The sequence below is a fragment of the Bombus huntii genome, chromosome 10, assembly GCF_024542735.1.
Source record: "Bombus huntii isolate Logan2020A chromosome 10, iyBomHunt1.1, whole genome shotgun sequence".
NCBI lineage: Eukaryota > Metazoa > Arthropoda > Insecta > Hymenoptera > Apidae > Bombus > Bombus huntii.
In genome coordinates this window covers 4,707,495-4,719,534 of record NC_066247.1, presented here as the reverse complement: position 1 = coordinate 4,719,534, position 12,040 = coordinate 4,707,495, and the positions used below count along the sequence as shown (strand labels likewise).

The 12,040-nt window shown below is 28.8% G+C and overlaps 3 protein-coding genes across 6 annotated transcripts; 2 read left to right on the top strand and 1 right to left on the bottom strand.

Annotated features, from left to right (window-relative positions):
• The first annotated feature begins 87 nt into the window (after window positions 1-87).
• LOC126870063 (hippocampus abundant transcript 1 protein-like) lies at window positions 88-6,899 on the top strand. 4 transcript variants are annotated; one of them, XM_050627487.1, is made up of 8 exons: window positions 88-399; window positions 3,344-3,568; window positions 3,790-4,191; window positions 4,269-4,490; window positions 4,678-4,961; window positions 5,103-5,406; window positions 5,482-5,617; window positions 6,109-6,899. In XM_050627487.1, exons 2-8 carry the CDS (start codon window positions 3,434-3,436, stop codon window positions 6,213-6,215), a joined length of 1,590 nt encoding a protein of 529 aa, XP_050483444.1. In that variant the 5' UTR covers window positions 88-399; window positions 3,344-3,433; the 3' UTR covers window positions 6,216-6,899. The 4 variants fall into 4 exon arrangements, with proteins under 4 accessions (XP_050483444.1, XP_050483446.1, XP_050483442.1 ...); XM_050627489.1 differs by having other exon boundaries at window positions 5,482-5,736; XM_050627485.1 differs by having other exon boundaries at window positions 89-399; window positions 5,482-5,638.
• A 1,230-nt stretch (window positions 6,900-8,129) lies between these two features.
• On the bottom strand, window positions 8,130-9,829 carry LOC126870089 (TBC1 domain family member 7). The gene is made up of 5 exons (XM_050627551.1): window positions 9,681-9,829; window positions 9,218-9,567; window positions 8,843-9,127; window positions 8,642-8,771; window positions 8,130-8,562 (listed from the first exon to the last, which is right to left on the bottom strand). The coding sequence occupies exons 1-5, from the start codon at window positions 9,720-9,722 to the stop codon at window positions 8,476-8,478; spliced, it is 894 nt and encodes a 297-aa protein (XP_050483508.1). The 5' UTR covers window positions 9,723-9,829; the 3' UTR covers window positions 8,130-8,475.
• A 351-nt stretch (window positions 9,830-10,180) lies between these two features.
• On the top strand, window positions 10,181-11,404 carry LOC126870106 (exosome complex component CSL4). The gene is made up of 5 exons (XM_050627574.1): window positions 10,181-10,328; window positions 10,399-10,514; window positions 10,731-10,979; window positions 11,056-11,137; window positions 11,192-11,404. The coding sequence occupies exons 1-5, from the start codon at window positions 10,292-10,294 to the stop codon at window positions 11,302-11,304; spliced, it is 597 nt and encodes a 198-aa protein (XP_050483531.1). The 5' UTR covers window positions 10,181-10,291; the 3' UTR covers window positions 11,305-11,404.
• Window positions 11,405-12,040: the final 636 nt, after the last annotated feature.

Sequence of the window (12,040 nt, the reverse complement as noted above, 5' to 3'; positions counted from 1 at the left end):
ATTGAGAAGATTTTCTTGTGTCACTGCTAGGTAGCACCATTGTCGCGCGCAATTTCTATGCTACACTTTCGATTCTATATTCATTCTAGAACATACTGCATTTGCCTGATGTAGTCTGTAGTAGTCTGCGGACATGGTTAACTGTGGTTTGTAGCATTATGTAGAATACGATTACAAAGGCCGACTTAAAAGCTTATAACGCTTGTTTGTGTCCGTGTGAGGCTTTAACCAGAAAAAATGACTCGCACAGTGTCATCGAATTTTTAGGAATTAATGAAATTGAAAAAACGGAAGAGTCTGTGCGCGCAGTGCGTGAATATGCCCGCCAAGGTCTCAAAGAAGGTCGTGGGCATGATCGTACGAAGCCGAAAATTCATTATTAAGGATGGGGTCATTACGGTACTGAACACATTCAGTTTAATACCTATTAGATTTTTAAGTTACACCTTCATCTTTTTCTATATATGTTTTCGATGATTTCGCATCGGAAGTAAGTACGTTTTCGTTTCGGTGCATGACAAACTCTTAACGATAAATTTACTTTGTGTTTATCTTCTACCAAGTAGTGTGATAATAGTGGATTTAATGATTAAAATGTTTCTCAAAGCGCGACTTCGACTCATTCAACTTATTCTCAGAAGCAATAGGTACGAAAGTTATGTGAGTTTTAGCGTAATTGCATTGTAATTATAACACTGACACATGGCTGAATCTTCATTCTTTATACATTACATATTAGTAAAATTCATTTTCACATAGAGGATTGTTATAAAATACAATTGACACGTTTTTCATAGATAGTTTTGAATTTTTCTTCAAAGTACAATGAAACTTTGTATGCCTTTATTTCAATCCTGTATCTCTTATGATTTTTGTTTCTTAACTGATCAGGAAGATGCTAATTGTAATATATGGTAATATCAATAATAATCTTGTTAACAGTTAAATATAATGTATACTAAACTATTTAATCTTCTGTTCATTTCTAGTACTTTATAATTAATGAAGTACTTAGAACCTGCAACCAGCTTCTTTGTTTCATTTTTTAATTTCCTAATGTAGCTTACAATGTTTTTCTGGTATGAAATATATAATAGTACTACAATTCTTTCAAATATACTACATTTTATTTAGAACATTATTTTATAATTGTAAAATTAATTTTATTTAAATTATACCAATTTTCTATTTTTTTTTTTTTATTGCTTTTGATTAATTTCTTTTCGTGACTAATTAGAATTAGCTAAAATAGAAGCTTCATTGCTATCTTTTATGATACAAAAAGGATAAATTATATCCTGCATAGTTTATGAAAAACTATTATAATATAATGCTTTTATTTTATATTTGATATATTGTTGTTACTGTTTGTGATAAAGTATTAAGTCAAAAATATATTTCAATATTATGAAATACACAGTACAAAGGAATAAACGATTAAATGTTTAATTTCAAAATAAATATACTTGTACAAACAATATAATAACCTATAAATTCTTTATGCTTTGCACTAGAAATATATATCTTAAATGAATATAGGAAAATGTTTTATGTTTTTAATACACTGTAGTTATTGAAATAATAAAACTTCAAACTATTAAAATGCAATATATCATTATGATCATGATTTTTCAAGGAAAACATAAAGCGCATGTTTGTGAAAATAAATGTATTTTATCTTGGTTTGCAATATTTCTGCCTTAAATTCTAATAAATTAGAATTGAATTAAATTGTTAGTTTCTTTTTATTAGAGTATTATTATATATGTACAGGTCCTTCGAATAATATCGTACTTGCGCATATTGATCAGCTGCCAGTAATAAGTTGATAAGAACAACTAAGCTTTTCGTACACGAAACGAGTAATGAGAAAAAGACTATGTAAAATTTTTCAAAGTTGGACCGTTTTTTGTTTCCAAGTGTATTATTATGAACATACGACGAACGAATTATCGGTTCGTTACTAAGTTTTTAGGTTAGATTCAATCTAAAGCTATGACGAAAGAACAGCTACTATGATAAAAAGTGGGGGGTTTGGTGGAAGAGTTGCAATGCAGTGATTCAGGTTTTTCTTCAAAAAATTTCTAATAATTCTATTGAAAAATATAAGAGTGGACAGTAAAAAGATCAGGAAATTATTAAATAGATATGTGGTTTCAAGAATCTTAAGTGAAGAGGTGTTGACAATAACTTATAGTACCAAGAAATATTAAATACGGGACGAATTACTCCACCTCGATCTGTCAGTCTTTATTACCGATCATACCATTTTTTAATGCACTTTAATATAATACTGTGACTTGTACAAGTTTTACGAAAAGTTGGAATGTCGATGAATATTTTGTGTGACAGCTCCCGATGATACAAAAATCGCATGACATTATGCTGAGTGATAGTTTTATTATGAAAAACTTCGTCGCACTATTGTCAAATAACAAATCGGATCATGTTTGACGAAAACATGACAGTTTTTCCTAAAAAAGGAGAACAGTTTAAGAAGAAATGTTTAAATGATACTACATAAAAAGAAAGAAATCCCGGAGATTTTAAGAAATTTAATCTGTCAACAATGTAGTGCTTTTTAAACCAGCTGCCCTTAATAGCTACAGACTACAATATGTGATAAGAGAATCCGAATGTTTTGAAAATCCTGTATACAGATAGAAGAGTATATTTTTAAGATGGTCATACACAGATATTTTGTTCAATGTTAATGATTTTAGCACAATATTTTATGTACATAAGGAATTTTGTGTCTTTATATTGCTGAGAAATGTAAAAAGAGAAACAAAGAAAAGTACACTTTGTGTGGATGGGAAAAAATACATAAAATTGACCAAAAATAAAAGTAATGATACTAAAGAATATTTGTAAAATTGTTTAAATGATGAAGATCAAGTTATAATAGTGAATAGGTCACACTATGTATTTCTAATATAGTTTTTAACTTTTTGTTAATGGCACAAATTATGATAATAACAGATTAGTATTAATAAAAATAAGAAAGAAGCTTGTTGCAATTAATAACTCAATTATTTTATATGTATATAGTTGAGGATAATACAATCTCTATACAAACCATAGGAACATGCAAAGATTGTATCTTACTAGACAAAATGATATTTGTGATATAACAAAATATATATACGTAGAATTTAAAACTAAATATATTAAAAAAATATTTACAAGGAAATGCAATAAAAATAGAGCTTTCAATTAGAATTAACACATAAATGTAATTAAGAAAGAACTCAATAATAATAAATAACTATTCGTGAAGATTAGGTTGAATATTTGGAAATAAAAAATTGATATGATGCTAAGTCAAGGTTATTCATTACAGTATTATATGGATCTGAACAACTGATAAATGAAATATTGATAGAATCATAAGTATGGAAAGAAATATATATAGTAACACTTCTTAGGGGTCATGCCCCCTGGGGCAAAAGGTGGAGCAGAGGGCCTGGGCCCCTCCTGTTCTGAAATTCACAACAGCCAAGAACATGCTATTGCTAAACTCACACCTTCTCTTACATTTGCTCAGCAATGCTACAGACATCTTAAGGTCAGCTGTCACAATTTGCAAAGTGCTTATACTTTTTGATAAATCCAAAGAAACTTTTGATATTGTACTTTTGTAAAAATGATCTTTTTATTGTTTCATATTTATTGGGTATAGCAAATAGATATCATGGCTGCTTATGAACTGTGTATACATACATTAGTAGTATACACATATTTTGCATATAAAGAATATTTATATATTTTATTATTTTTGTTTTACAGAGTTCCGGTATAGGAGAGGCAAGTGTGTACCATGCTCTGGTTGTAATATTTTTGGAATTTTTTGCATGGGGTTTATTAACCATGCCTGTTATTTCTGTATTAAATATTACATTTCCAAATCATACGTTCCTGATGAATGGTTTGATAATGGGCATTAAAGGAATCTTATCATTTCTTTCTGCACCATTACTTGGTGCCTTGTCTGATGTATGGGGTCGAAAATTCTTTCTACTCATCACAGTAGCCTTCACATGTGCACCGATTCCTCTAATGAGCATTAATACATGGTGGTTCTTTGCTATGATCTCCATCAGTGGTGTCTTTGCTTGCACATTTTCAGTGGTGTTTGCATATGTTGCTGATGTTACTGAGGAACATCAAAGATCTCCGGCATATGGTTTAGTAAGTATTTTATTGCAAAATTTATTATATAATTTATAGTATTTTGTACCGTTTTCTTCATAAATTTACTTTATTAGGTATCTGCAACTTTTGCTGCAAGTATGGTAATAAGCCCAGCATTGGGAGATTATGTCATGAAAGTGTATGGAGAAAATCTTGTGGTTGCATTAGCAACAGCTATTGCAGTGTTGGATGTGTTTTTTATATTAGTGGCTGTACCTGAAAGTTTGCCTGAAAAAGCTCGTCCACCAGCACCTATTTCTTGGGAGCAGGCAGACCCCTTTGCTTATCTTGGAAAGGTAATTTGAAATATCATATATAAAAGACCCAAATTACTGAATTTATGTTAAAAATAGATATTTTCACTATTTTAGAAGTTTTTGTATTCTATTCTAAATAGGATGTTTAAATTAATTAAAGATACTTATCTTTATTTGACATAATAATAATTAAAATTAAAATATTAATATGATTTTGATATTTTAGGTTGGCAAAGATTACACTATTTTAATGTTGTGTATTACTGTGTTCCTGAGCTATCTTCCTGAAGCAGGACAGTATAGTTGTATATTTGTCTACTTGACTAAGGTTATGGGATTTACTGCTTTAATGGTAGCATTTTTTATTGCTGTGGTTGGAATTTTAAGCGTTGGCGCTCAAACTCTCTTGGGCGTTTTGATAAAGACACTTGGCAGTAAACATACTATAATGTTGGGCCTTCTATTTGAGATGTTACAACTCATGTGGTTTGGCTTTGGTTCACAAACATGGTAATTTTTTCTTGTTCATGCTTACAAACTTTTAATTTGTGAAGTAAAGTTTCAGTAAGACATTACTTATATTCTATTATAACTTGGTTTTAATAAAAATAGAATTTTATGAATTCTATTAGATATTTCTGTAATTTTAAGGATGATGTGGGCAGCTGGAGTGCTTGCTGCTGTATCAAGTATTACATATCCTGCAATCTCTGCGTTTATATCCATGCATTCTGATGCAGATAAACAAGGTTTGGTACAAGGCATGGTAACCGGAATGCGTGGATTATGTAATGGTCTAGGGCCAGCAATGTTTGGAGTAATCTTTTATCTTTTTCGCGTTGATCTCAACGACAATTCTCCTTCCCTTCCTGCAAGGCCATCTCCATTAGATGAAAATAATAAAACAGGAACTGCCACGCAACATCTTGATATTATGCCACAAATAGTAACCCAGGTAGATTTGATTAAAAGTTAAGATATGATTATAGTTAAATTGATATAAGTACTGCAACAAAATCTATATTTTCAGCTTGTACCAGGACCACCATTTGTGTTTGGTGCATTACTTGTGATATGTGCATTACTAGTAGCTGCATTTATACCTGAATCAAACACAATGCCAACTGGTCCATTACATCATCCATCCACCTCCCGGAGGCTCTCCGGTAAATACGCATATCAGAAATGTACGTTAAAGGTTGTCAGTTATGTTAAAATTCAGATGTATTTTTGGTGGTGGATTTTATTGTAAGTCAATTTGGATAACAATAGTAGCCGAATGATGGTACAGTAAAATATGAAGATCGTATATTAATTTTATAAAAAGGGATACCATAGTAATCTTCGGATAAGCAACCGGGAAATGGATTTGCTCGTAATTAATTTATTAAGATTGGATTTTCTCTTTAATAGATTTTGTTCTTTACTAGCTGTTTCTCACCAACAAGACTTGAATCTTTCATTAACATTACGCTTAACATATAAACAATGTGATCGCATATCCGGAAATTATTATCTTAGCTATTAATATAATTAAAATACATCTATATTTTATATAACACATATGTAACTCATAAAAAATGTCTTGTATGTTATACACACGTGTGTGCACACGTTTATATATACATGGTTATATTAAGTTTTGCTATGATTTAAGGTTTATCCTTGGATGTACATTATGAGGGAGACAAATTGGGAAGCGGGAAAGGAAAAATAGGGCCGCTGTCACCTCTAGTCGACAATTGCAACTCTGCTGCTCTATAGCTATTGTAAAAACAAAGACGAGCTACAAGAAAGAAGAGGGACACGTACCTTTGTGATAAAACTATCTTTAGAGAAACGGTTACTATCAAGTGCACCTACTACACAAGGACTTTAAAAAAGCTGTCTATATTGTATTATATTATATCTTTAAGTCAATAACTGAGGTTATCTTAGGATTATCAATCCACTTAATGTTTAGGTTACGAAAAATTTTACAAGCTGTTTTAATGACATTTAGGTTGAGCTAAACATTAAGTTCGATCGTTTTAGGTATATTTTGTTATATAAAAAGTTAAAATTTTACATTTAAAAAAAAAAGGAGATTGTAATATTATCTTATACCAAGTACCGGACACCTCATTCATTCATTCTGATTCATTTATCAGTGACTCCTGGTTTGTGTAGCTTGCCAATGCATAAAACGATAAAACGAATGAAAGTTGTAACCAGTATTTTTACTAGACTTATAACGTAAAAACTCTATAACTTTTTGTGTAAAAACTTTTTTTATAATGTATGTTATTCATCGCTTATTAGGATCACATAAGAGGGGCAACAATTTTGTATAATTTAGGCAAGAGCACCTGTTACTTTGATCACCAGCATTATAAATTTTCAGTTTGGGATATTTTCTGACATTTTTGTGAATCGTCTTTGGAAAACAAAATCTTATTTATTTGCGGATGTACTTTGTCTCATTTTTCATGCATTCCTTTGTTTTAAGCATACCTTTGAATTAACGAAGAAAGAAGAGTGCAATAGTCGCGAAAAAAATGGAAAGACGTTGTAAATGAAACTTTTACGTAGTTAAAATAGAGAATAAGTTTCCAATCGCATATAATACCTAGTAAGAGTTAGCTGATGTTTGTAAAGTACGTTAACTATCTTTTTTGCATAAATATTTATTTTAATAATTAGACATCAACAGAATGAATTCAATGGCCTTAATCAGAAAGAAAAAAAAAACAATTTATATGAAATTATACTTTGCCATTTGAAGGCAATGGTAGATTTTGATCAAGAGTGTTATGAACATTATTAGTCGAATGCTGACGGCGTTACTCAAATGTTAAAATGTGCATGTTATAAATTGGAGTCATTGATGTTAACAAAATACAATAGTGTAGTGTATTTGTGCATTTTACTTGTAATTTGAAAGAATTAGTGTCTGCGGAATTATATGTGCATTGCCATAGTCCACATAACTCTCTGAATTTGAAATCAACATTACAATAAATTTCGATGTTGCGTTAAAATTTGCATAATACTATGTTTGTTTTATAACAAATGTAAGACTACTTTGACATATTCGAAATGAAATTAGCTTTATTGTTCATAATTTTGTTCAGTATACATGAAATTATAACTGTCATTCATTACGAGATAATTCACGATAAAAGAGGATGCTCAAATCCCATCGAAAACCAAAGAACGACTTAGTAGCAGACATCCTATTCAAGAGTTGTAATATTAGAAAACAGTAGGAACTCATGAAATTATGATGCAATGCGTGAGCGAAAAATAAAATTTTGTATGATCTCACTTTTCTCCAAGAATGCTATTTTTTAAATCAGGAAAGATGTAAATAAATCATCATATATGGTTTCTTTTGTAAAAATTCGAAAGAAGGGCTAATCCATTCATATGAAATCTTAACCCCATCAGTACTATTCTGTTCTTTGAAATTACTTTGGTATTGAGAAAGTGTTATACATATCTTTTTATATCTCTTTGTTAAGGTAAGTCGTGGAATAAAATTCTATTACAACTGCACAATATAAATATATATGACAAGATTATTATATCCAATGATAAAAAAATATATAAAACAAATTTTGAGGATATATGATAACTTATTTGTGTTAAATTTCTTGGAGAATACAAGTATAACATGCAATAATTTTATATTTCTGCTTGATTTGAAAGTTATTTATTAAAGTTTGCTCTTACACACAGAAGTACATCAACACTGTTGTAATATAACATTGCAAAACAAACAAAAGAGTCATAGTATAAAAAACAAAGTCTAGTTTAAGACTTAACACCTCAATAAAGTAAGTAATTGTATATGTACAATGTATGATGGATGCATTAATAAAATAATTATTTTTAAAATATAAGGAAACATGTTCTATAGGTATACAAATATTTATATTTGAAAAAATTAATGGTTAAAGTTACTTTATACTTTGTAATTTATAATATAATTGTTTTGATACAATTTTGTTCATAAGAGGAAGGTTTTAATTTCTTAAATAGTTTATGAAATAGTTGTCAGTGTTGAACCACTCTGTTGCCAAGATTCAATTGCTTTGTTAACAATTACTTCAGATGTTTCTTCTGTTATCTAGAATAAAAATATTTGCTTATAAACAATTGTCATAATTCATACTCGTATAAATAAACATATATAGATATTTCCATACATTGGCAATAGTATCTAAAATACCATCTATATTTTCACATCTCAATAAAAGTCTTCTTAAAGTTGTTAGGGTAACTACAGTGACAAAGATTAAAGTTCTATATGCACCTACAGCTATTTTATCCCATATTCTGTAATAAATAGATCATTTTTTACAATTATATATCTTATTTTTTATTTAAAGTATATTAAATATATATACTTTGCTATAGAACCGTTAGATATTGTTCCTGCAAAGCATGAAGAAAACCAAATGTCATATGGAATATTGTAAAGTGCTTCTATTTTAATAAGATGCTTGTACAATTCTGGATCTTCTCTCTCTAACAAAGTATAAGTGCATTCTTGTAATCTACTGATTTCTTTATGAAATTTTTGTACTTGATCTAAAAGTCCACATAATATCCAATATGTGTCTACTAACTTTTCCTCATATGAATCTATGTCAACAATGTGCCATAATGTTTCAGCCAATCTGTTCATAGCTCTAAAGAAAATATAATTATCAATGAGACAATAATTTAATAGATTATAATTAATAGCTACATTTAATAAAACATGAGACCAATGTTGATACCTGTGTAAGGGAACTTCTAATTGAGTATTCATGTCAAGTTTTGCTCTTCTAGTGCGCAATAACCACATAGTAAGGAGCATTAAATGAGGTTTTGTATAATCATCCAAAATCTTCGTAACCTTTAAAGCTTTTTGTAGATCTTGAAATTCTGCTTTTCTCTGACTTATTATAAATTTATGGCTATCTATATAAATTGGTATCACATCCAATAATACTTTCCAAAGAAAATTTCTATATTTAGTAGGAACTGTAAATCGCAAGCAGAATTGTTTCAGTTTTGCTTTATCCAAAGGACGCTCTTTAAGTAATATTTCTAAAGACCTTTTTTCTTCGACACTACGAAATCCCACCTATATTTTGATCATATACTTGATTAATCACATTCATAATTAGTGTTCTATTATTTATAACCTAAGCGATAAGAAATGTTACTAATACAAATATTTCACGTAAAAATGCATACTTTTTCATAATAAGACGAGCGAAAATTTCGTTCATCAGCCATTTTCCAATTAATAAATTTCAGAGTTGATATGGTTGAGTTGTGGAAACACAAAGGCTTTATAAATTATTTTCACACATCTTCCTTGAATTTAAATGTTAACATTAATTTACAAATTTATTTCTTACTACACAAACGGGATACACCTATAATTCTGGCCATTAAAACCTCATCTGTGATTATAAATATCAATTTTTTGAAATATCATATTTTTCTGTTTATTAAATTTATTCTTTGTTCAACGAGTCAACGAGTGTTCTAACAAATTAGAAGAAGTAAATAAATTCACGTGATCAAAATCTAGGGGAAACAGAATCGAATTCACAAATTTAAGATAACATAAAAGGTTACTTTTTTAAATATTAGCTTTTTAAGTAGAAAAGTATAAAATATATCAAACATTTTTAATGCAAATTTATTCTTAAAGATCATAATTTATTAGTAACTACCAGCTAATAATAGTATATTTTACATTAAATTGTATATAACACCCAAACTATTTACAAGCTATGTTTATTACTTCATTGGCACATTACATGTACGAAATAAATTCGTTTTAATCTTATAACAATATGGATAAAGATAAAGACATTATCGTATGCGTGCCAGGTAATTATATGTCCAACATAAGTGAGAAAATTATATGGTTAAAGAATAAAAATGGAATATTTTTCTATAGGACAGAGGTTATGTATCTCCGACAAATTTAATATTGCTGGACCAGGAACTTATGAGCAACAAGGCTACATCTATTCGAAATTAGTTGGTGTAGTAAAATTAATACAAAAAGAAAATGTGAGTAAGGAATTAAAATGATTTAAATAGCAATACAGATTAGACATTGTTGGATATTAGTCAAACTGTGTTTCATTATGAAATATCTTTATTGTAATTGTTAATTATTAATTACATTAAATATTGTTCAACATTGAGATTTATTATATAAATTTCATATATTAAATATTAAATAATGACTTTTAATAATAATAATAATGATATATTAAATTTTAGACTCGTACCATAGAAGTCCATGGAATAACAGAGCAAAGCATTGTTCCTGCACCTGGTGATATTGTAACAGCTATGGTTACTATTGTTAATCAAAGATTTTGTAAATGTAGTATAAAATGTATAGGTGACATTGTATTGACAAGACCTTACAGAGGAATTTTAAGGAAAGAAGATGTTCGTGCAATAGATAAAGATAATATTCAAATGTATAAGTGCTTTAGACCTGGAGATATTATTCTTGCAAGAGTTGTATCCTTGAGCTCGTTTGCAAAAAAAATATGTTATTGTTGATAAAATTTTGAATAATTTCCTATGCATTAATTAGATGCCAATGACAGAAGCACATACTTATCAACTAAGTACAGCAGAAAATGAATTAGGTGTAGTGATAGCACATAGTGAGGAAGGTAAGTAAATTAGGGTAAAATTATTTTCTGTTCTTAATAATCTTCGTGTTACAGGTGTAGCTATGATACCCATTAATTGGACACAAATGCAATGTCCTAAAACATTGCGAAAAGAATTCAGGAAAGTAGCAAAAGTTGTGCCAGAACATGTTGTTGCAGAACAATAATTTAATACCAATTTAACATTAATCATTTTTCCTTTTATTATATTTGTTTATTAAAAAAGATACAAAACAAATAAAATAAAGCATCATTTTATATACACAAGTGTCATTTATATATTCTTAATATTTAATTTATTCGAAATATTTATTTATAAATAAGTAGCTATATAATAGATATTAAGTTGATTAGAGTGACTTACCGAGTGAATGACCATGACAAAGAATGTTTTGTATTGTGTAAAATAAAAATTACAATATCAATTCCGTTTTGAGGGAAAAATTGTAAATTACTTTCATATAAAATAACAAATTTTTTGAGATTTTATTATACTTGATTATAATTATATTGTATTATATTTATAATTTTAATTTTAATTTTATTAATTATAATTTTATTATACTACTTATTTTATTATAAAACTTTTAATTTTTTAACTTTTAAACTTTTAAACATAATTAAGTTTAATTATATGTAATTAAATTTTAATGAGTCTGATTCGCTGAGACCGTATTTCCTACAAACAATACATAATGTAGAGCCAATGAGAATTCACTGATTCAAACACGCTCAATTTGCCGCCGGGCGATGCTTCCTCTCCCCGCATCGAAATTGAGTGGTCAAACTGAGGCGCGGGGAGTCATTTGCTTGTCGAAAATCGGAGTGTCAATACTTATTAATTTGTGTGAAGTGTGTAACCTGTTATAACAGCGTTATATTTCCACATTCCAATTCTGTAGC

Excerpts from the sequence above, each read along its gene's own strand:
- LOC126870063 (XM_050627485.1), top strand. The coding sequence starts at position 3,434 with ATGCCCCCTGGGGCAAAAGGTGGAGCAGAGGGCCTGGGCCCCTCCTGT. Across the intron at positions 5,407-5,481 it reads TGCCACAAATAGTAACCCAG|CTTGTACCAGGACCACCATT; the intron begins GTAGATTTGATT and ends CTATATTTTCAG. Across the intron at positions 5,639-6,108 it reads TAAATACGCATATCAGAAAT|GTTTATCCTTGGATGTACAT; the intron begins GTACGTTAAAGG and ends CTATGATTTAAG.
- LOC126870089 (XM_050627551.1), bottom strand. The coding sequence starts at position 9,722 with ATGGCTGATGAACGAAATTTTCGCTCGTCTTATTATGAAAAA. Across the intron at positions 9,128-9,217 it reads TTAGAAGTTCCCTTACACAG|AGCTATGAACAGATTGGCTG; the intron begins GTATCAACATTG and ends TATTTTCTTTAG. Across the intron at positions 8,772-8,842 it reads TCTAACGGTTCTATAGCAAA|AATATGGGATAAAATAGCTG; the intron begins GTATATATATTT and ends TATTTATTACAG.
- LOC126870106 (XM_050627574.1), top strand. The coding sequence starts at position 10,292 with ATGGATAAAGATAAAGACATTATCGTATGCGTGCCAG. Across the intron at positions 10,515-10,730 it reads AATTAATACAAAAAGAAAAT|ACTCGTACCATAGAAGTCCA; the intron begins GTGAGTAAGGAA and ends ATTAAATTTTAG. Across the intron at positions 11,138-11,191 it reads GATAGCACATAGTGAGGAAG|GTGTAGCTATGATACCCATT; the intron begins GTAAGTAAATTA and ends TTCGTGTTACAG.